Below are 23,721 nucleotides of genomic sequence, written 5' to 3'. Positions count from 1 at the left end.
ACACAAAACTTGAATTAACTTTATTTTCCCCTATAGTTAACAACTGGTCTGCATTGAGCTTTAAAGCAACAAAGTAAAATGAAATCTCAAAAGGGCAAAGGGTCAGAAATCCAGAATTTTTAGTTCTGTGAAAATGTTGCAGCTGTAGTATTGGTCTGTAAAAGAACCATTAAGCTCAAAAAGGAGTTTATAAATCAAAAAAATATTCTACACCTTGGGAAAAATCAGCAGTAACATTCTCACTGAATATTGTAAATTTACATTTTCTTCATGAAAGGTACATACTATTCTGCATTTTACACCAACACTTCTGGTGTAAATTAGATTTGCTTATATAAAAATGAGTTGCATCCTGTGGCAGGAAAATAAACAGCAAAAACCCTCTCTTTCACTTTATTAAAAGAACAAGAAATTTTTCAAGTCTGTATAAAGTTTCCTATAGCTGGAAAGTGAACATGTTCAATCTCCATTTGTATTTTAGTGCATTTAATTTGACAATTGTCACTTAAAAAAAAATAAAAGAAAGCAAATAGCACTAAAGCAGAAGTTTCATCAACTGATTAAGCACCCTAAATAAAAATGCAGAGAGAAACAATCCTTTCCCCAACCCCCCCCCAAACCCTCACCTGCCCTCACAAAAAAAGGTAGGTTGGGGTTTATAAACCCTCTCTCTCTCTCCGAATAGCCACAGAAAGGGAATTTTGTATACTTGTCAACCTTTTTTTTTTTTAAATTAAAAAAGGTGTATTTGTTTTACCATGTAAACATTTCACAAAATTAGTTTTTTAGTTCTGAAACACCAGCTGTTGTAGTGCTCAGTAGCATTCATTAATGTTGCTTCAGATTTTCAGAAAGATACAAATTTAGCCCTTATATCTACATTATACAAGATCTGTGCTGTGTAAGGCAGCAATACTGCAATTGTTTTTTTAACAAAAGCAGCCTGTTCAATTTAAACTTATCATCCAAGTACTGTAATATGTCCAGTTATTTCTGAAAATGTAGCTTGCCTCTTATAGTCCAGACCAAAAAATTTACAGCAATAGAGAAAGTACATTTAATAAACCCATGTAAATAAATACTAGAAGGGAGAGTAATCCGTGTTTTCTAATAGCTGAATTACAAAGATCTCCATAGTCTCTTAATTGTTTTTAAAAAAATCAACAGGTTGGAAAAACTCATCACTTTACAGATTTCACCATTCCAGTTTACATTACATATTGCTTATTCAGCTGAAGTATATTTTAAAAAAATTGACAAGTATGCATGTGCCAAGGACCAAATTAGAGGGTTCTTTGGTGCAATCAGTCCAAATTCTCAACAGATTTGAAGGATAATATGTACCAAGAAACAAAAATCTGCTGCTAGACTTGGACAGCAGCTCTGTCTTGCTTCACATTACAAATCTAAAACAGCTGTTCTCAATAAGCCAACATTTTTTAAATCAGACATTGCCTGAAAATTTTGTACAATAATCTGGACCAATGATGGTTCTGTACCCTCATGTTGCTGTGAAACATGACTTGAGCTAAAGGCAAAGACTGGTTATCTCAAGGACAACTGCTTCGTATTAGCAATCAGAACAGTGTATTTAAACTGTCTTCCTGTTGGGTCTCTTGCCTTTCTTTAAAATTAGTTTATTCTTAATGTAGCCCCGCTTCCTTTTGGCAGTCTAAAAAGAAAAACAGAATACATTGCATTAGTTAATTATAATGCTCTAGAATTTACATGGTAATGCTGTGCTAAAATCGTTGGACTTTTTTTTTTTAAAGTAAATTTAGATAGTGGGCCAAAACTACTTCATATTGTCCTTTTATTTTAAAACTGTTAAACATATGGCAGACTAGTCTCAGGCTACTACTTTAATAAAACCCAAACAAACCCAACATCCTCCCCTTTCACAAAGTTATATGACAAGCCGTTTGTTGCAAGATCCACAAGTCCATCAGCTGTGCTGATGCTAATAAGAGCAAAGATTCTAATTCAGCTTGATTAAGGACACAGAGCAAAAATGACACATAGAACAGGGGAGAACATTAGTCTCAAACTTGGAAAGGAAAAGTTTCCAGAGAACTGAGTATTGGGTAACAGAGTTTTCATCTTTGCAAGGATGACCGGGTTAAGTCTATCACTCACAGAACTGTAGTTTAGTGTAAACAGAACATAACAACTTATGTCTATATTACTGATGGACTGTATTAGAGCAACTATTAACATCTGTATGTTTTCAAGGAATAAATTAACATGCACAGGATATGGGAGTTCTAGCCTTTTTATCCCGCACAATCAGTTTTGGAGCCTGAGTTGGGCCCTAAGTGGACATTAAATGAGCAAAGAGGGCTATTTAATTTTCTATTTGATGTCCCAAATTTTAGGCTGAGCAGATACTTATTTTAATGAAAGGACTAAGAGTTATTTTCATTGTATTTATGTCTATGGGAGACCATAAACAGTCAGATTGTGTATTTAATTTGTCCCAAAGAACAGAATACGAAGTCCAGCTGCTCCAGCACATCCTATATGCAATTTGCTTGTCAGGCTCACCTGCAAGCCACTGACAATGGGAAATAGAAACTACATCCCTTTAAGAAGCTGGAAAGCAGAGATCTTAATTGTAACATTTAGAATGCACCCTTCATTTTACCAAGGGTTATGACATTTATACATATAAATTCATCTACTACTGATAACTATGTAACCATGCACAGGCACTGTACATAACAGCTTAAGCTAATATATGTTGAATTTTCAAGGGTTCATGTGGACAGAATAATTTTGCAAGTTGGAGATTGGCCAGGAAGATACTGCTCATATAGTTACAAGAGATCCTTTTAAGGCTTTATCTAGACACCTAGCTGCATTAGCAACCTGCTGGTTCACTGATAATTAATGGAGACATTTATACAGTATGTAGAATTTACATCTCATATCCAAATGCTGACCATACTTTTATCCTGTCTTAGCTTGAGAGCAAATGGGTTGGAATACAGCTGCCAGAAGTATGGTTAGGGTTATTAACAACAGGGGACTTCAGAAGTTGTCATACCATAACTATGTCAATACTACAACTTGAATTTCAAGTGTTCAAGTGCAATTGGCACTTTACTATAAAGTTTAAACTGAAAAAACGAAGGTCCAGGCCCCCTGGCAATGAAGACCAATTCAAAATATTCATGTTTAGCATTAAATTATGACTTCAACTCTAAAGGCACGTTACCAATTACCAGTGAAATGGTTCAAAATGGATTCCTCTCTACCAATCCAATTACAGTCTAATTGGACTGTGCCATCAAAGCACCTTAGAGACATTGGTAAAATCTGTTCAAACATTTTGTATCCATAAAGTATCCTTAATAATTGTATGTTATGCACTAGTTTAATAGTGGTACTATCATTGTTCACTTGACAAGATTTGGGACTCCTCCTTGGGATAAATCACTGCATATCACAGGGCTGCTAGCAGCTGCTTTGAAAGATTTTTCCTTTCATTTCCTCTGCAACACCCTACTCCCCCCCCCCAACACTCCATTATAATAGACAAAACACACCAAGACCAAAATATGAAATGTGTTTAAAACAAAGGAACATTTTAAGTGAGATGATTTCAAAGAGTAAGAAGCCAGACACTTAAGTTCCATCAACAAAAGGTTCAGATTTAATTTATTTCATACAAAAATGTCATTTTGAAACTTCTAGGCATCACTATTTACAAACAGGTTCAGAAAGCAACTTCCACATTATTTTTTACTTGGTGAGCCAGTTACTGAAACATGACTGATGTACTTTGGAGAGTATACTTCAATTTACATGGAGCTGTTTAAGATTTGTAACAGCCAGTGACACAACCTAGTGCCAGTTAGCAACACTGTCTAAAAAAATAAAATAAAAATCTAGCCTTATGTCTTCACATGCTCACAGGTTAAGCAGACAGTAAATTAACAATTATTACCAGCAGGCAGGTCTGATATTGGAGACTAATATGAATGAACCGTATCATAAAAAGATCTGGCTAGTGGAAACCTATAACTCACCAGCTATGTGATTTATTGTTAAAAACAAATAAAACAGTTTGTTGCCCCTTTTGAGTTACTTCACTGGGAACCCACCTTCTTTGACAAATACTTCTGTTTTGGTAAAATGTTGGTTACTCTAGGTTTATGGTCCAATGTCTCTCTGTTGTCTAGTTCTTTCACTTTGTATATTCTTACAAGCCAATGCTCTGATGTAAAGGCTTCCTCCAAATGTTTGAATTTAATGTCCTTGTTGCCGATCTCAGCATTGCGTGTGCGATCAAATCCTGGTGGTGTCCGAAAATCCAGCTATAAAGTTAATGTTACACATCAGTTTGGAAAAAAATATGCAATACATCACTGCTAACTGAGCTGTGCTCCACATGTAACCATTCCCTGGGCTAGACCTAAACTGCTTTAGCGGGGAAAAGAATCTGAAGAGAATATTTGCTGTGCAATGTCATTACTGCTCCTGAAGCCACGGCTTTTTGTTAGTCAGCAAAACTAGAGCTCAAGTTGTTGGGACAACTGGAAAGGAAACTGATCAAATGACTGATACTTGTACTATGTCTTCTGCATTATGACCCAAGTCACCGGTGTCAGTGGTGAGTCTCATTTCCTTATTCAGAAAGGAAACAAGAACAATGACAGGAGAGCATGAATGTCCAAAGTGCAAGAGCCTGTGGTGCCTTATAAACATGGATGCTTTCTCTCTGCCCTCTCTTTACAATGAAAATGCTGCATGGAAGAATATGAAACTACACATCCAAACTTCCTTGTGTTGGCTCTATATGCCAAAGTCAGTCCTGAAATTAAACAGGCATGAGGCCCACTGATCTCAGAGTTCTACCCACTTATATGAATAATGAATTTAGTGTTGTGTATCAGACATGGAAGGGCACTCAAAAGGGGAACAGGAAAACGAGAATAGAAAGTTTTATGGACTTAAAACAAGGCAAGTAGCAGATGCGGAAAATGGAAAAGGAAAGCATGAATGAATAACTAAGATTAATAAACTTTATTCACAGATGTAAACCTTAATTTATGCTAACTGTCATTCCAATGGGGGAGTGGTGGGAGGAGAAACAGCTATCAGCCACATTTGTGAGAATGAGGTGAAGCCTTTAGATAACAGTAAGGTGCCAATGTGACCCTTAGCGTAAAATTCCGGGGAAGAGAACAGGTAATTTATTTGTTTAAGCACGGTTCCACATAAATGAAAAACTATGGCATAAAAAGAATAACTTGAAGTGCAACTCTTCAGCAAGATTACTGCTTACAGTGAATAACTAAATTCAAAGGTCTGCCCGAGGAAACAGAGATGAATATAAAGCAGCAGCAAAGGGTCCAAGATAAAGTCTAGAGAACAGCACTAGAACTGCTAGAGCAAATTAAAGATTACATACCATAGTCATAATTTTTTGCAAAAGCATTACATTAGCTTTGCAAATTAAGATAGCACTGATTTCCATCTCTTCACTAGCAGAATGAAAGCTAACATTAAATAAAAAAACCTCATCAAGATGACAACAATTTTCTTGGCTTTGTGTCAAAGTCAAATTAAATAAAAAGGGGGTTCTATTTAGCAATAGCATAACCTCTTCTCCAAGAAATTTCCATTCTCATGCAATTCAAGTTCCATTTGAAGTGATTCAATTCCATACTTCATTACCTTTCTTCAAATGCCCATTTGTGTAGTATTGGATTACAAATAAGAAATCTCAATTAACCAAATTAACAAATGGCAGATTTTTATACTTTCAGAGATACTAGTGATAACCTTATTCTTACAAAGTTGACATGATCTCATCTGCCAGGGAACTGTATTCTCCAGTGGTGGAAACTGATGTAGGAGTTCATTTTAGCCCAAACAAATATTTGAATCTGAAAAGCAATTCTGCAACTCTCTACGCCACATGGTCCTAGCAGACAGTTTATAGGTGTCAAACACAACAGATACTACTGAGAGGTCTTTCTACAAGCAAATGTTTTCAATCCATTTAGAATAACTGTAGATAGAGAGCTAGCAGGATCCTGTGTACCTAGGACTTGATAGACACATCAGGGGTTTTAATAAGGGACTGATAAATGGCAGGGGGCTGGTGCTGACATTGAACAAGCAAACTACAGACGACTGACAAGAGCTGAAAAAAAACTGTTAATAAGTGGAAAAAAGTTCCAGATACCACTAACCTGCATTTCTCCAAATCTGTAATAGGACATTTTATACATGAGGCAGTTCAGCAACGTTGGAGAACCTGCCTTGTCTACGCGGAACTCCCCCTGTGGAGTGAAGTAGTCACTTTCCTAAAAAAAAAACAAAAAAAAAAAACCAACAAGGAAGTCTCATTCCCTCTTCCAAAAGATTCACACTGATGGGATTTGATAAAGTGTGTAAACTATCTTCTGTATTTTAAATATACATATAAGGGAAGTTGTCTTTTATACAGAAAGTGAGGCTCAACCTTAACTATAGCATAACAGCTGTGTAACTAAGGCAGAGGTTGTGCAACATCAGTTTTACTGAACAAATTTACCCCCTAGCTGACATGATCTTGATAATCCATTTATTGTATGTAGATACACATGACTTGTTTTTGCAAGTATTTCTATAGTAAACAGTTCTTGGAGAACACCAATATTCTGATCTATTGATCAAATAAGGTGTATAATTTAGTTGGGATCTACCAGAATTAGTATTTTATGCTTTATGCACCTGAACTACTATTAATTATTCTGGAATAACATAACTAGGTTTGTGGCTATTGTGTATACAACCTATAGTTCATGCTTATATCACAACACACTTGAAACCACACATTTTAACATTTAGGGAATGGAACTGTTGATTGTGTAGAATAAATTTAAAAAAAAAAGTCAAGCAAAGGCCTGTGGTTACTGTCCCTGGACATGTGCTTGAATTTTAACTAACGGAACAGATTGCTCCCTTACATCTGCTCACTTTACAGCATTTTACTTTGTCTACTAAGACTGTTGCTTGTCTTCTCCTGCAATATTCAAGAACTGCAGAACTAGCATCTTGATTTAGAAAATGTGGATATTCCCCTACCCTACAATATAAGTAAAATCCTTCTACTCTCCTATAGCCCATAGTTCAGTGTGGTAGAAATTCATTTCCTGGAACTGTAGTATAAAAACTAAAAAACCAGCTCCTTAACAGTAACTATTTAAATGTTCAGAACATCCCTTGGTGATTCAGTTCAAAGCTCAATGGTCACACTGTGACCCACACAGGCTATTACAGTAGATATCCTGTGCTTTCAGTAACAGTTTTCAATTCCACAGATGAAACAGACTAAAAAATGTACAGTTTTAAAATGACTGACCCTTCAAGACTATACATAAACTGAAAGACAGCAGACTATCACTCTCTGCCATCCAAACATGAAAGAACCCTAAAAACCCATATGATTTAACACATTTTATCAAATAAAATGGTAATAAAACATATAGATTTCCCCTTTGTGATAAGGTCACACCAGAAAAGTGACATTTTAGTTAATGATGGGATTCGAGATAAGCTATTGCCATATGATACCAAAAAATGGATCCAACAGAAATACTGTATTTTGCCAGGGACACACTACTCCTAGATTTGTTGTTTACATTTCCACTTACCCGGATATCTTTGGGATGCTCGCCCTCTGCTATTCTCACCATCCACAAGAACTTGTTGATATCATCACCAGAGTAGCCAATCACACCTCCAAAAATAATTAAAACATAATCCACATCCAGACTCCTCATGATCTCATATGCTGCTGTCTCATTTGATGACATTGCTTTTCCCACCTACAATATTACAAGCACAAATATCTTAGTATCTGTACAATTGCTTCCCAGCAAGCTAAAGGGCCAGATCCTCAGTTGATGTAAATAACTGTAGCTCTACTGAAGTCAATGGAGCTACACCACTTAACACAAGCTGAGGCTCTGGTCCAAAACACATGCATTTACCCTTCACAGACCTTGTTCATCTCATTCTGTATAAAGAAAACCCATTACTCCTCCATTTATTTGGAAACCGAAGAACCCAATCCCTATGAAAATTATTTTATTCTTCATGGGAAAAATCGGTGTCTGTTAGACTGAGCTTTACAGTATATAGGACAGTTATACAACTTTTTTTGCTCTTCTACTGCTTCTTCAAACTACATTTGAATTGCCAACAGATAAAGGAGATGCTGTTTGGCAGGGTGGCCCAGTGCACAATGAAAAATATTTTTAAAAAGTTGTGATAACTTCAACAGAAATTCTTTAAAGCGCAACTTAATTTTCCATTTTTCACTTTCATTGAGTTCATTGTGTCTACATAACCAAAAGGCAGAGAGGGATAGGAATGCGTGTGTGTGTGTCTTTCTTTTCGCTCTCTGTTCTCCCCCATTACATTTACAGGGTGGAGTCATTTAGGTTTTAAAAAACAACCACCAAGACAAGCTCTTCAAGTTCAAACACTACAGATAAGTTTTAGGTCAAAAGGTAATATATGGGGAAGAAAAAAAAGTTTATTAACCATAGCCAGAATCTCTCATATAAGTTGTTTTTCCAGAGTTTTTTTTAACAAAAACAGACTGGAGATAGAGAAGATACACTTACAAGGTCAACACCTGCACCACTTTCATTTACTGTTGAGCTTCTTAAATTTAAAGTATAGCAATACATCACTAAGACATACATTACTATGGCAACTGTTTTATGTGCAAATTCCTTATGTTAAAATACATCAAAAATTAAAATTTAAAGAATGTTGTTAAGTCAACAACTTAAAGCTAGGAAATGCCAGACTTAAGGTGACCCATGCAACATTAAATTTGGCCTCCTAATGCATATACATTATGATACAATCTTTAATTACATGGTCATATACTATTTTTTCCACAGGACCCTTCATTCAGTGAATCGGCAGTTATCCAGGGTGTGGATCTAAGCCTTTTCTCTCTCTCCACCCTTTCTCTCCACAACCATTCAAACTCTGTACTGAATACAGAATAGTTAATATCCACATGGTATTTCTATTGTGCTCTCCCCATAGTATCTGAGTTCTTCACAAAAACAGTTCTTTACAACACCCCTGTGAAATTGGGTGGTAATATCTCCATTTTACAGGAGAGAACTAAGGCACAGAGATTACAGCCGAAGATTAGCACAACACAGTATCAAAGCACACGTTAGATTAAGAACTGGCTAAATCAACAGATCTCAAAAATATGTATCAATGGGGAATCATATAGTGGGGGAGTTTCTAGTCACCTTCTGCAGGGATTGGTATTAGGTCTGATGCTATTCAACATTTTCATCAAGAATCTGTAGTAAATATAAAATCACTGCTGATAAAATTTGTAGATGACAAAGCTTGGCAGAATGGTAAAGAATGATAAAGACAGGACAGTCAAATCAAGTGATATGGATTGCTTGGTAAGATGGGCCCATTCAAACAAAACGTGTTTTAATACAGTCAAATGCAAAAATTACACATATAAGAGCAAGGAATGCAGGCCATACCTACAGAATGGGGGACTATATCTTGGAAAGCAGTGAGTTTGAAAAGGATCTGCCAGTCTGGCCCCAGCTGTCTCACACCGGGCATCCAGAAAACAAGGAACACATAACTAGGATCAACTATGAATATATTTATTCAGTCATTTGTCCTGCATCACACAGGAACTCTGTGGTAGAGGAAAGGATAGAATCCAAGTCTCTAGGGGGGCAGGCAACCTCTATAACCATAAGACCATCCTTCCTTTTCCTGCAATCCTCTGCCTCATTCGCTCCACACCAACTACTGCAATAAATGTCTGGTGGATTACTGCCTCAGCCTCCTTCACTACATAATCCTGATACATTCTCATATCTGTCCATATACTGTGCAGTGAATGAAGAAGGGTTCCTGTGGGAAAAAATAGCATGTGATCATGTAATTAAAGATTTTATCATAATGCATGGCATCTGACCTGGAAAATCTGAGCTCAAACAGTTAAAGTTTGGAAAAGTTATAAACAAATGAAAATAAGGTTTTATTTAAAGGTCTCACAGGAAATGTCAGGCAACCTTAACTATAGGCAGTGCTACCAGCTCCACCTATAATACACAGGACTTAAAATTTCTACTCACCTGAGATGTAGGGAATGACACACACACACAAATTGTGCCTATCCCTTGCAATTCTGAAGAAAAACATTCCAACTATTAACCAAATGTAACTGATATAATGCTGTCTTCCTGAGTCTGCACAGACAGCTCTAGTGCCTCTGTTGCTGCTCAGAGCTTTCCCAAGTTTCAGCTGAGTAAAAACTTATCTGAATCTTGTCAGTTTTCACAGAGCTATTCAGAATCTAGTAGGCAGCAGTGAAACTGATGAAGTAGGTCAATTTCACTTTAATTCTGCTTAGCAAAACTGAGTAGCAGATGACCAGTTCTGGAACTAACTACTGGGGAAAGTGATTCAAAAACAGAGTCCAGGGAGGGCTACATTAGCAGAGACCAACCCACCCATCTATGTAGCAGTCAGGAGGCTCTAGGAACTAGAAGAGGAACAGAAAACTGCCAAAAGGAGTTATATTGTGGGAGGGCTTCAAGTTTAGATAGCTACAAATTTACATTTCCCTATTTTGATGCACAGTCTTTATTCTCAGAATAATCTTTTATTTAAAGATAATTTAAGGGGGAAAAAAATCAACTATCAAATTAGATTTCAAGATTACCCAGTTCTAGTGTCTAATAATTTTGCTCCATGACAATCTAGTTGCAGCATGTATTTTTTACCTCAGTGTAATGCAAGATTGAATCAGCACCACTGTTTTCATATTTTGATCATACTGTTTAGATTTAGATATTTTGTATGTGAATTAAAAACATTCTAACTCTTTAATTTGGAAAGCAATCTTTCACACTGGAGTTCTAACATATGCCAAACCTTTCTGGGCCCCTTCCATCCCTCATTCTATAGCAATTCTCTTAAAACCACGCTATGCGTAAACAACATAAAATTGTTTTTAGAGTAAAAGTCAGCCAGATATTTTGATGTTTTTAACCTCTGAGTATATAAAACTACCTTCCTTACCAGGGCTATGTGGCTGTTGTTCCAGGTATTGTTATCAACTAAAGTAGTCCGATTGGCCATTCCTGCTATCTGATAGCCATAGTCCCACCAAGACATTACTCGAGCATGTTCATCTGTATTTTGTCTTAGCCAATAGTATGCCTCTCTGAAATCATCCAGGATGTTCCGAGTGCTGAAAGAGAAGCATCAGTTTAGCCTATATTCAAACTAATGTCAGCGCCAATTTAACCACTAGGTGGCTACTGCTTTGTGGAGATGCTCAAAACAATCTGCATACACACATAATTCTTCTAAAGTAAGTTTGCTGAAGACATGCACTCAAGAGCTCTGATTAACCTGATGACAGCTGGCTAGTAAGAAAACAAAACTTTTGAAGGGGGTGACAAAATTGTATTTTGAATAGTACATTCAAGTACAGAGTTTATACTTGGATGAACTATGGGCATCTATCACATTATCTGTAATCACAAGCTAGCTTACAAATTGTTTTTAAATTAAGCCAGTCAAATATTTTGATGTTTTTACTTCTGACCACATAAAACTAGTTTTACCATTTTGTTGGGATTGGGGCGGGGGGATTAGAAATTGAATATTTAGGTCACATCTGAGATTACAGAAATAGAATGGAAGAAGCTGAAAGGGAAGGCAAAACAACTCGAGATACCAATCCCAAGAGCCCACCAACTGTTTTTTTTAAATTTGCCTTTACAAATTGCCTTCAAATATACAGTGCTTTCTTACCCATCATGATTGTATGAAGCCAGAACAACACTAGGACTGGAGTATGCATTGCTAGTTACCCAAGTGCAGTGGACAGCAAACATCATCAACAACATCAGCATCAACATAGTAACAATACTCTTGATGTTGGGACCCAGTCCTTCTTCTGTTTTTTCCTGTTCAGATACGTGTTTCCTCACTTTACCTGCCTGAATAAACACAAATTGAACTGTTACAGCAGCTTAGATATAAAAGATGTTTTTCTGGCCATGGCAACGGACCCAATAGCTTTCTCTACACCATTGCCAACTCACAATATCATGTAAATAAAAAGATCAATGAAGTAGTCCTCCAAATCTGAATATGTACAGGGAGATTTTTACATCCAGCACCATGTAAAATGGATTCTTCATCTAAAATCTTAATAGCATAAAATGCTCACATCAGATGAACGCTTCAGAGCCTTGTTGAGGTGACAGTTGAGTGCACGGCAAAGTAAGAGGTGAAAATAAGGCCTCTGTAGTTGAGAAGAGCTACAAAAAACAAAGCTTGCCATTGTGAAGGGTAGGTAGGAGATATTCCTCTTGCACAGTATTTTGGTTAGCTTTATAACCAAATTATATATGAATTCTGCCTCAGAAAAACAAGAACCTCTTTGGTGTGTTCTGGTTTGTTTTAGATGTGACAAAAGGAAAGAAGAGGCCTAAGTATCTTTTTGAGGCAGGGTGAGGTGAGGTGAGGGAAAGAAGTTGTTATATTTGCTGCAAGAAAAAAAAAGTTAAGGAAAGATAACCAAAGTCTCCTGTGTTACAATACAAACTTAGCCAAAACCACAAATATCAAGGAGCCATGTGCAGCCATCTTCCTCATAAGCAGGAAAAAGGCAATGTAAGATTTATGAAGATGATCTTTTAATAAAATATATAATCCTTTATTTTTCACTGTATTTGAGAGAAAATAATGGCAAGTTTTTGCTATTTAGAAAAAACAAAAACATTTGCATGGCAAATAAAATATTCTGACTTCAACTCAGCAAGCTTGTAATTGCGTTATACCTGCACACCACTTCCTGGTTTGTGTAACCCTCCCCAGGGAAGCCAAAACACTAAATACATTTTTCTTTAATCCTTAGGCCGCTACATAATCTCCCAGGGTAAAACTGACTTTCAATAGGATTTAGACTTCTAAATTGCTTAGGCACTTTTGAAGTTTGTCCCAGGTGAATAACTCCTGCAAGGAAAATGGGTCTGAGCACTAGGAGATTAGAAATGGGTGCTTAACTACAGAGTCATTCTCACTCTATTTCTCTGGTCAAAGAACTATGCATTGCCACTATGAATGACAATGAATGCCAGGGGAAGACAGTGAGAATTACTCTAGAGTCTGGTGGTAAGGCGCTCACCTAAGATGTGGGAGACCCAAGTTCAAGGCCCTCCTCCAATGGCTTCATTTATCCAGAGTGGAACAGCTTCAACAAGAAAGACTGAATGATAACTCTGAGCTAAGGGCCTGATTCAAAGACCACTGAAGTCAGTGGAAAGATGAACTGGGTCTCCAACATCCCAGGTGAATGCCTTCACCAACAGGCTGACATTTCTATGAAGGTGGATCTCACCACCATCTTCTCTTCCTACAGCCATTTGGTGAATGGCATCTAAGTCCTGAAATTTTTTTTGGCTGAAACTATTTGGCAAATTCATGTCAAATATGTGCTGGCAAGGAAACAGATGTGCATTCTTCATAGCTAAAGCTTCAAATGTAGCCCTAATTAGGGCACATTACCCAGAGCTAACAAAGGCAGGTCTGAGCATCACTAAGTCCACATAAACGACAGCAACAATTACAGCTCCTAGCTAGACGCAGCTAGGACAAGCATTATGGGCTACTGCTGCTCCATCGGCGCCATGATGGATCTGATAGGACTCCCAGTTTACAAATTATCCTGGTATTAGGTAGGCATATGCCATCAATAAATGGTACACTTGTAACACTAACCCACCTAATTCCGCTAAATGTTTTTCTCTACCAACAGGTAGGTTTGTAGTCTTCTAAGGTTTGAGCTGCAGCCAGTCTGCATTTAGTTTCTCCAGCAGGCAGGGGGAGAGTAGTGAGACTGCAGAATTTAGTTTTGCTGTAAAGGAGATTCAATCCCTGATCCAAAACCAACTGAAGTCAATTGAAGTCAATGGAAGGACTCCAATAGGCTTTCAATCAGGCCCTTAATTCAGAGTTATCAGCATACTGATAGTATGCTTTGAAAGCATATGGTCCTTTAGTGTCCTCATATACACACCGACATGGGTGACAGATAGAATCTGTACAGCTAATCCTTTAGGAAAATGAACTTCCAATCCTACCTTTCTGGGAAGAAGGACCAAATACATGGATTCCCAAATGGTTACACTTGGGTGACTGCGGTGTCTTATTGGTGGGTGTCTGTTCTAAGCGTTAATATTGAATTTCTTGATGCCAGTGATCCAGACCTACAACAGTAGTTTATAGACAGCTGTAAAATAACTGGGCAAAAAACAGGCTATGTTCTGACCTCCAAGGCGTTCCCCAGAAATAGCTAGAGTAGGAAAAAAAGCCTGGAATGCAATTTCTTATATTTGTGTATTTGGAATTCAAGGTCAGTGTCTGCACACTGAGTTAAGACACACAGTTCAGGGAGATACAAGCTCCTCTGCACATCTATCCTGACCATCGGCCTTCTGCTTTTTCCACTGTTGTGCCTCTCAAGACAAGGTTGATAGTTTTAAGAATGAAGTCAGTGTGTTTAAGTCCAAATCCCTCTGTACTTTATAAGGGATCAGAGTTAAAAGGAGTAAGAAGAACCCCCTATGCTGCACAGGTCTCATATTATAAAATGTGAGAAATTGAACATTTAAGGTTGGAATCCAGTAAAAGTGTGTAGGGCATCTTGTTTAAATTAATAATAATGCTTAACACATGTACACAACTTCTCATCCAAGAAGAGACAATCCCACAAGGTCTTATATCCATTTTATAGTAATGCCTTATCAGACTGCAGCAATCCTTGCTTTAAGATGAAGAAATTCAGCCTGTCAAAGCTCTGACATTGAAGCTTTGAACCTCAGACTATATTGCCCCTTGTTATGAAGGCCAATGAAAGATCTGTAATGCTTAGTATAAAAGAGCATAAGGATATATCAGCAATGACTCAATCTCTTTTGCTCACCTTGTCATACAGGTTGCCTGGGTTTCTTTTGTCATCCTCATCACTGCTGTCTTCTATTGGTGGATTTTCCCTCTTCATATCATCACCCAAATAGTGTTCAAAAACATTGGAGAAAGCAATTGCTGACAGCATACAGACCACTGGAGTCAAAGTCAACATTAGACGAACCATCACACCAGCAAAGTAAACAGCACTGATTGCATACAGAGCGACTGCAGAGACAGAAGTCCATTAATGACATTTAGAAAATAACATTCAGCTATTCTCAGAAGAAATTACTAGGTCATTAAATTAGCCTCAGAAATAAAGATAATATCCCCTAAATGAGGTTGACAGCATCTTGGTATATAATGCACATTTATAGCACACATCTTGTTAAATATTGTAAAAAGCTCTTATTGAATAGTTTACAAAGACTGTGTTACATCTACATACATCCCTTTTATCCCCAAAAGGCTTCTTAAAAATCTAACTTTGCAGCTTTTAATGAGAATTAGAGGAGAGTTTTGATATTCATTAATAGCTTGTGGTATTTCACCAAAAAAGCGCTCTAAATGAACTGGTAGAAGGAAGAAAATTGTGTAATTTCATTTGATAAAAATACAGCAGAATGGCTTTAGACTGGATATTTTACTGAAACAGAAAAATCAGATTACAATTTGTAAGGAATTAAATAAAAACTGATGTGAATGTAAGTCATGACATATATAATCACTCCATAAGATTTTGCAAATTTACAGGGGGTTGTCAACATTTCAATTCCAAGCACATACCTCCAACCACTTAAACATGTTTTTGCTAGCAATGTTGTAAGGTAACCCCCTCACCATCCCCCAGTAGAACAATGTTATCATTCTAGAATACCTTTATAATAGTAAGAGCGCCTTTCGCAAGAAAAAACGCCCCTGTGTACATTGGACAGGGAAATTATTATAGCAACTATTATTTAGACGTTGTTAGGACAGTTTCAACCATGTGGACTGTGTCATCAATTTTAACAATTGATTGTTTATAGAAAAGGAGATCTGCAATGGAAATTGTTCCAGACCTTCACTAGTTTAATTTGGAAATTTTGGAATTCACTAAGGGATTATATGATTTAAGTATTAACTAAAAAATGAGGTTCCCCACCCCTGCACTCTGGCCTCTTTCATGCTGGATCAAAGGGCTGGAGCAGAATTAAGGGGCCTTGAAAGCCCTGGTTTTGGTTGGTACATTGAACCATATTAAGAAATGTAATATTTTCCGTCCTATTTCTTGGAAAATATTTTATCATCTCCAGTAAATCAAATTGCTATAAATTGTGTTCAACGCTACGTGGCAACAGCAAACTTTACAAAAGCGTCTTTATCCAACAACACAGTTGTTGAAGCCTTCTTCTAATACAAAATGCATACCAACTTTATTATGGGATGCAAAGCACACCAAACGAAGCAGAACTTTGATGAAGACAAGATTCTAGAAAATAATTTTTGAATATTTTCTTACCAAAGACTCTTTCATCATTGATGTTTTTGATACAGAACCACAGCCCTGCTGGGAAAGTACACACGAGAATATGCAGATCAAAAAAGAAGGAAACCCAGGTTGTAGGCTGATGCTCAGACACAGAGGCAATGATCGGGATGTGAATTTTCGCATACCTTGTTTAAAAAAAATTCAGTTCAAATTATTTTGAAATGACGAAGTTGCCAAAATTGTATAAATCAGAATTCTAAAGCAAATTTAAAAGTAAACATTTTAATTTAAAATGTTAAGACTTTATTCAGCAGAAATTTGAGGTACCTTTTCAATACATAATATGGTCCTATATCTTATGATATTCAAAATGGAATTATTCACAGACTGGACATATGCCTATGCATGCTAAATGTAAGAGTGCTAAAAACCTGTGTGTGAGATAACTGTCATAAAGATTCTTGTACGTTTTGTGCAAAGTCTGCTAAGTCTGTACATATTGCACAGGTATAACTTAAAGGTGCCCTATTTTTTAAAAAAATCTGTCCCCAAATGTTAATGGAACATTTTAAATGATACTGTATGTTATAGACACAAGTGTCTCAAATCTCAGTTGGGGAATATTTTTTTGGTTCAAAGAAAGAGTTCCACAGAAGTTAGAATCTTGATAGTTTTAAAATAGTTGCCACCTACCTATCTACAAACATCTAAAAGAGGCAACATTCTGAGGAACACCCTCTCAATTGTCAATAAGGGAAAAACTCAGTAAAATGTCAATGTTTGGAACTACATTGGTCACAGTTTCAAGACAGGTTATGTAAATGCTCTCTCCAAACAGTTTGTAGAAAATTTATATATGAGCTTTTATTGATGGGAAGGTGGGATGGAAAGTGTGTGTTTTATATTTCAACAGGACAAATAATGCACAAGTCTTCTATCCCTACTTACCCGGTGTCCCACAGTGAATAAAACCTCCCACTCCATGGAGCAATGTAACCTGAAAAAGTCAAGAAAAAAACTAATCTGCTTAGATATTTAATTATAATGATTTAGCTATTTCTTCAGATGTCTGCATAAGTATATATTACAATGAAAGCTTAAAACAGTTAAACTGTCATGAAAACCCATATAATTTATGGAATTATTTCTGTCAAATAGACTTGCTATGATACACAGTTTATATGCATAACTAACAATGATTCTCCTCTTAAGGAACTAAGAATTCTCAGCCTTACAGGACTTACACTATGTCATGATCACTCACACAGCTCAACAAATCATGAAAAGGTGGAGTAGTAGTTAAGACACAAGCTCCAAAAATCAAAGACAGTCTATAGCATTTGGAGAAGGGAGTCATTCAATCAAAATAAAACAGAACAGACCTAAATACTTCCCTTGCAAAGTACTGTTCCGAAGTCATCAACATTTCATCTAACATTTGATTTCTATAATGCCATCACTGCAGTATCTACATGCAACAGTGAATACATACTAGTATTCGGACACCCTGATAAACCTTATGTAAAAGCGTCAGGCTTTTTGAACATGGCTCTAACACAAAAAGAAAGCAATGATACTGTAGATCTCCAAGCTGAAAGAATTTATTTTATTTTTCCTTCCCTTGTCACATTTCAATTTGTCATTTAATGAAAACACAGAAAAGGATTAAGCTGAAGCATGAAAAATAAAATTTCATCTTTTAATCCATATGGCTTTATGCATGGAGTAAGAAAAAGTTCTCTCAAGTCTGCATGTCAGCTGAACATAACTGATTCAAAGTTTTAATCTCTTATTCTGTAACAGGTGGTGGTGAGGGCAAATTTGTGAACATGAGTTTATTTCCCCCAAACCACACCTTCTGTTTAATCACAGAGATACATATATTTACCCTTTGTTTTCAATATTATTTGTTTTACCCTCTATAAATGGATGTAGAGGTGATCTAGTTTTACTACTACTAAATCGAAATATATTGTAGGTTCCTACAGAGCTGCTCACATGTATCTGAAGGCAGATCACCATCCAGCAAGTTGTGGAAGCATCTGTTAACATCTATATTTGTTCTTTTTATAACTTGTCAGCTCAACAGCAAAACAAAAAGATTGCTGTTACAGCCTTGACCACTGAAGTCAGCAGCATTTTTTTTAAAAACATGTTATAAATTCATACTTCAATTTGTAAAGCAATTAGTAATGCGTGAATTCCTGATTTGATGACATCAGGGTTCTGACTCAATCAGTATGGTGTACTGGCACATCTTTTTCTTACTGCCATATTTTCTAGAATTTTAACTTTTATTTAAACATGTTTTTAAAGTAACTCTAGCAGTTAAGGTTGCTGAGATAGCATCCTTTACACTCCACTCATGTTTTTGAGGCTTTGCCTGCATTTGTAGAAGCTGAAATAGCTCCAGAGATGCCAACTGTACATTCATATCACTGAGTGCTAACTCAGATATTCAATGATATTTTGGCATAAGTGACCAGGCTTGGGAGACATTGTCTACCTCCCTCTCCCTATCAAGAAGATATGACCATGGAGCCTAAAAGAGCATAGCTGGGCATCTCAGGCACCTTCAAAGGGGAGCCAAACTCAACAAGCCTAGTGGGACACATACGCCTCACCTAGTGGAAATTAAACCCAAAGTACGTAGCAGAGTCCAGGAGTGCATATGGACCCCAAAGAGAGGGAGTCAAACCCAAAGAGCCCTGAAAGTCTGCATGACCATATTTTGAAGATCTGCACAATAAATTGTGAGCAGCATCACTTGTGGGTGGATCTTATTTTGTGGGCAGGGCTTGGAAGAGAACCATTACCTTTCTGTTCTGACTTCTGGACATCATCAAGTGTATCCCCAGTTTTCACAATTTTGAACTGTGTAGTACACTATCTCTTTTTTACTTTCCCCCCCCAAACCTAGTTTATCTGTTCTTTTTCATTGTTTGAGAAAATAATGATTTACAATAGTTTACAAAGACCAGGGACAATTTACAGTAGAAAACTACACGTTTCCTAGGTTTTGACTTTTTTCTTATATAAATTTGAACTTCTATCTTCAGTGCACTGTGAAGAAGAAAACACACAGGCTTCAAATAATACAAGCACTTGCTTGCCTCATTTAAACATCTTCCAGATGTGTAACAGAAATGATGAGCTAGATACTTTTTCTTTTAAAAGCAAGAAAACATGTCTAACAACCCACTATATGCTTAACAGATTGCCACTGACCAACAGGAATTTCATTATACTGATATCCTCTTTAGGTTTTAGTTATCTATTTTAGGTTCAAATCTGGGTGAGGTCACAATCTGGGTGATGATCTCATCCTAGCCTACATCAGACATTTGGTAACATCACAAAAAATCCTGTCCAGGAGGCCCAGAGTTGGAACAATAGTGTTTTACAGGACAGGCCTAAAGAGTAGTAAGTAACAACTACCTAGAATCTGTTCACATACTGTTTAGTTTTAGTCAGACAAGAATTATTCTTACCCATGCTAATTTAAGAGCATTCATCACCTTTTATCTACACTTTGAAGTACACACACAGTTCTCATTTGAGGTCTCTTACCTGTATATGTCAAATAGATGACACTCAAGAATACAACACCAGCAGCTAGTGACACACCCAAGAAGAACAAGGTCTGGAATTCTTGCTTTGTTAGTCTGTCTCTCAAATACTGCAAAAAGGCATAGGCTTGCAGCAGTGCAAACACACCTGGTTAAAGAAAGAGGAAAAGTCTTGTTTAAATTCTCCAATAGAACAAGTAATAGCTGGTATAGTTGTGGAATCCTTTCACCAAGGCTTTGTCTACACTAGCACTTTTGTCCGTCGGGGTATGAAAAAAAAAAACAAAAACGCCCCCCCCCCCCCGACATAAGTTTCACCGACAAAAGTGCTGGTGTGGACAGCGCTATATCAGCGGGAGACGCTCTCCTGTCAGCATACAGGGGCTACACGGGAGACCTTACAATGGCGCAGCTGCAGTGGTACAGCTGTGTTGCTGTAAGGTCTGTAGTGTAGACACAGCCTATGTTGGAATTCTGGGAAACACACTGTATGACCTTTTAAGACGACTACTGCAATGCTTACCATTCTGGCCAAGAACCCATTAACACCTATGCTCATTTGATACGTGATCCACAAGACTAATTTGCAAGTTAGATCACTCATGTATCTTTAAAGAGTTAAAAATGTTGCTCTTGATAAAGGGAAGGCACTCCTCTACTGAGGAGTCAGGGGACACTACTTCCCATAAGATTCCCAGTTTGTCGTCATTGGCACTTGCTCCAATGATCCATTCTGCAAAAAACGAACACAGGTCTCCTGAAATCAAAACACTAGATGGTCTGTATCTTGGCACAAATTAAAGTAAATTTTCATACAAGAGGAGCTGACTGACAAATTTAAACTATGAATACTAAAATGTAAAAATCCCTCACCTAGAATGTTTCACACTAAACTATTTCAGAAAAAAAAATCAAAGATTTTAAATTATTTATAAATTCAGTTGTTCAGTAGAAGTTATATTCCACCTACTAAAAACATTCCAAATACACAACTGTTTTTGACACTTAAAAGACACATTATATTCCAAAATTACAGTTGATCTAGTCGTCAATACATGACTTCAGATTGAGAAATGATCTAGTTTAATACTGGTAAAATATTTACTACCTCCATTAACACACACACACAAAAAGGATAATGTAACAATTAAAAAGGCATCTCCCCTGCTATTTATTAAATTGTAACATTGTCTATCTGTACCAATTTAATTAGATAGCAGGTTTCTCTTTAACAACTTCCATAATACAAAGGAGGCGAACAGCAACTTTTTTACTAAAAATTCGTGGGATTCTTTGATGCATTAAATTTTTTGGAAATATTAAAGAAATTTTAGTTTTCCTACCTGCAGCAGCCATGTGCTCACTTGTTCTAATTGGCTGAAAGCCCACAAAAGGTATCTGCATGGATAATATTAAGCCCACAATGTAGAAAGTGCTATATGCTATAGAAGAGAAAAGGGGAAGAGTATGAATTACTACATAATACTTCGAAAAACGATTTCAATTTTCCTTTTATCCCCATCTGTAATGACACATAATATAGCAGAATTACATCATTTAGGTATTTATAGTATTGATTTATATTACACACCATTTTTATTCACATTTATCCTGAAAAGATCTTAGCAAGTTTCACAACAGGAACACACTCATTAACAATGGCTCTGGAGAAAGCAAGGACACCACTGTTACTAATTGCACTATTAGAATTTACATGGACAATAAGAACATCCAGAGTAAAATATTAGATAAAATTAGGAGCATTTTATTTTTAAGGGACTTCATGCCATCACGCTTCGGGACATAAACCATCCATTACCTGAAGAGAGTTGGGAGAAACTTTCCATTATGAGCAGGTTATTCCATCACTGTCCACTACAAGATGTCTTACACATTTCCCTGTAGCATCTGGTACTGGCCAATATCAGACACAACATTGAACTAGCTGGATTACTGGTGAAATGTGGTATGGCAATTTCTAAGCAGGGCTAGTATTATGCTCCTGCTTTTAAGAGCCTACTGGAGTCTGAAAAGATTATGGATTTCACAATCCTAGTAAATGTCATTCAGTGTACTTGTCACGAAAAAGCAAGATCATGGTGCTACTTTTAGTTTGTTTACGGCAGCCTGAACTTTACAGAAAAAATAACTATATATAGCTACTATGCAGCTGTAGAATAATTAGCACAACAGGGCCTCAATCTTAGTTGGGACCACTAGGCACTCAATTAATACAAATAAATAGCATTGGCATCAGAGATTAAACAGATCAAAAGTAGCAGAGAGAATAAACAGTGGTGGTTAAAACCCCATTCCTCCACCTGACCCCCATAAACACAACCCAAGTATCTCAGCTTTTAAACAGACGTGGGTAATAAAGTTTAGATGTGGGCTACCAAAATGTGTCTCTTGGCCAACTAGACTACAGTGTAGCAAATTAATGTTTACCAAAAAAAAATTACGTTTAATTACAAGACAAAAACTATACTAAGATACAGGTAAAATTGAGAATACACATCTGTAATTTAGGATAAAATACATTAGAGGTACATTGTATTTATCCCCATAAACAAGCATTATAAACACAAAATACTCCAAGTGAAGATTAAATTTAAACAGAAATCTAAGCCTATTAAGTAGCTTTACCTTATCAATTTTTTTTAAAACTTTCCCTTTATTTTGTTAGTATCTTATGTTTAAGATGGGGGGAGGGGGAGGGTTGTGTCTGCTGCTGACTGATTGCGTACCTCCAGTTCCATATGAGGTGTGTGGTTGACTGGTCAGTTTGTAACTCTGGTGTTCGTAACTCTGAAGTCCTACTTTACAAAATGGGAAATGACTGCCTAGGAAGGAGTACTGTGGAAAGGGATATGGGGATTATAATGGATTACATGATACACTATTGACTCATATTTAACACTGTTGCAAAAAAACCACAAAACAAAACCAAATAAACCAAACACCACCACCCAAACACACTGGGATGGATTAGAAAGAGTTGTTAAGACATGAGAAGTAATTCTTCCATGCAACTCTGTGCTGATAAGGCCTCAACTGGAGTATTGTGTCCAATTCTGGGTGCCACATTTCAGAAAAGATGGGGACAAATTGGAGAAAGTCCAGAGGAGAGCAACAAAAATGATTAAAGGTCTAGAAAACATGACCTATGAAGAAAGACTGAAAAAAATGGGTTTGTTTAGTTTGGAGAAGAAGTGAAGACTGAGAGGGGACATGATAACAATTTTCAAGTAAATAAGAGGTTATAAGGAGGAGGGCAAACAATTTTTCTTGTTAACCTCTGAAGATAGGACAAGAAACAATGGGCTTAAATTGCATCAAGGGTGGTTTAGGTTGGACATTACTTCCCAACTGTCAGGGTATTTAAGCACTGGAACAAACTGTGTTGGAAGATTGTAGAATCTCTATCACTGGAGGTTTTTAAGAACAGGTTAAACAAAAACCTATCAGGAATGGTCTAGTGATTACACAATCCTGCCTTGAGTGCAGGAGACTGGACTAGATGACTTCTCATGGTCCCTTGCGGTCCTACACTTCTCTAATTCTATGTGTAGCTCCGTAGATAGGTGAGTACAAACTGCCTACAAATCACTCTTTCCCCTTAAATTATTCCCCCTCCCCATTTGAAAACATACTTCAGTATTAAGGTGTCCACAACTAAACGTA

The 23,721-nt window shown here is 36.8% G+C and overlaps 1 protein-coding gene across 1 annotated transcript in view; it reads right to left on the bottom strand.

Annotated features, from left to right (window-relative positions):
* The window catches only part of STT3B (STT3 oligosaccharyltransferase complex catalytic subunit B), a 90,503-nt gene continuing 66,782 nt past the window's right edge, over positions 1-23,721 (bottom strand). Inside the window, exons 6-16 of the mRNA XM_039524361.1 lie at positions 21,381-21,479; positions 20,039-20,185; positions 17,417-17,465; positions 16,499-16,653; positions 15,011-15,222; positions 11,833-12,020; positions 11,092-11,263; positions 7,650-7,823; positions 6,204-6,317; positions 4,107-4,319; positions 1-1,672 (exon numbers count right to left, since the gene is read on the bottom strand). Of these exons, the coding sequence (XP_039380295.1) occupies positions 1,592-1,672; positions 4,107-4,319; positions 6,204-6,317; positions 7,650-7,823; positions 11,092-11,263; positions 11,833-12,020; positions 15,011-15,222; positions 16,499-16,653; positions 17,417-17,465; positions 20,039-20,185; positions 21,381-21,479 (1,604 nt within the window). The 3' untranslated portion in view covers positions 1-1,591. The remainder of the gene's footprint in view (positions 1,673-4,106; positions 4,320-6,203; positions 6,318-7,649; positions 7,824-11,091; positions 11,264-11,832; positions 12,021-15,010; positions 15,223-16,498; positions 16,654-17,416; positions 17,466-20,038; positions 20,186-21,380; positions 21,480-23,721) is intronic.

This window comes from Mauremys reevesii, linkage group 2 (genome assembly GCF_016161935.1).
Source record: "Mauremys reevesii isolate NIE-2019 linkage group 2, ASM1616193v1, whole genome shotgun sequence".
Lineage (NCBI taxonomy): Eukaryota > Metazoa > Chordata > Testudines > Geoemydidae > Mauremys > Mauremys reevesii.
Note: the sequence above shows the minus strand (reverse complement) of the source record. Positions and strands in the feature narration are given on the sequence as shown.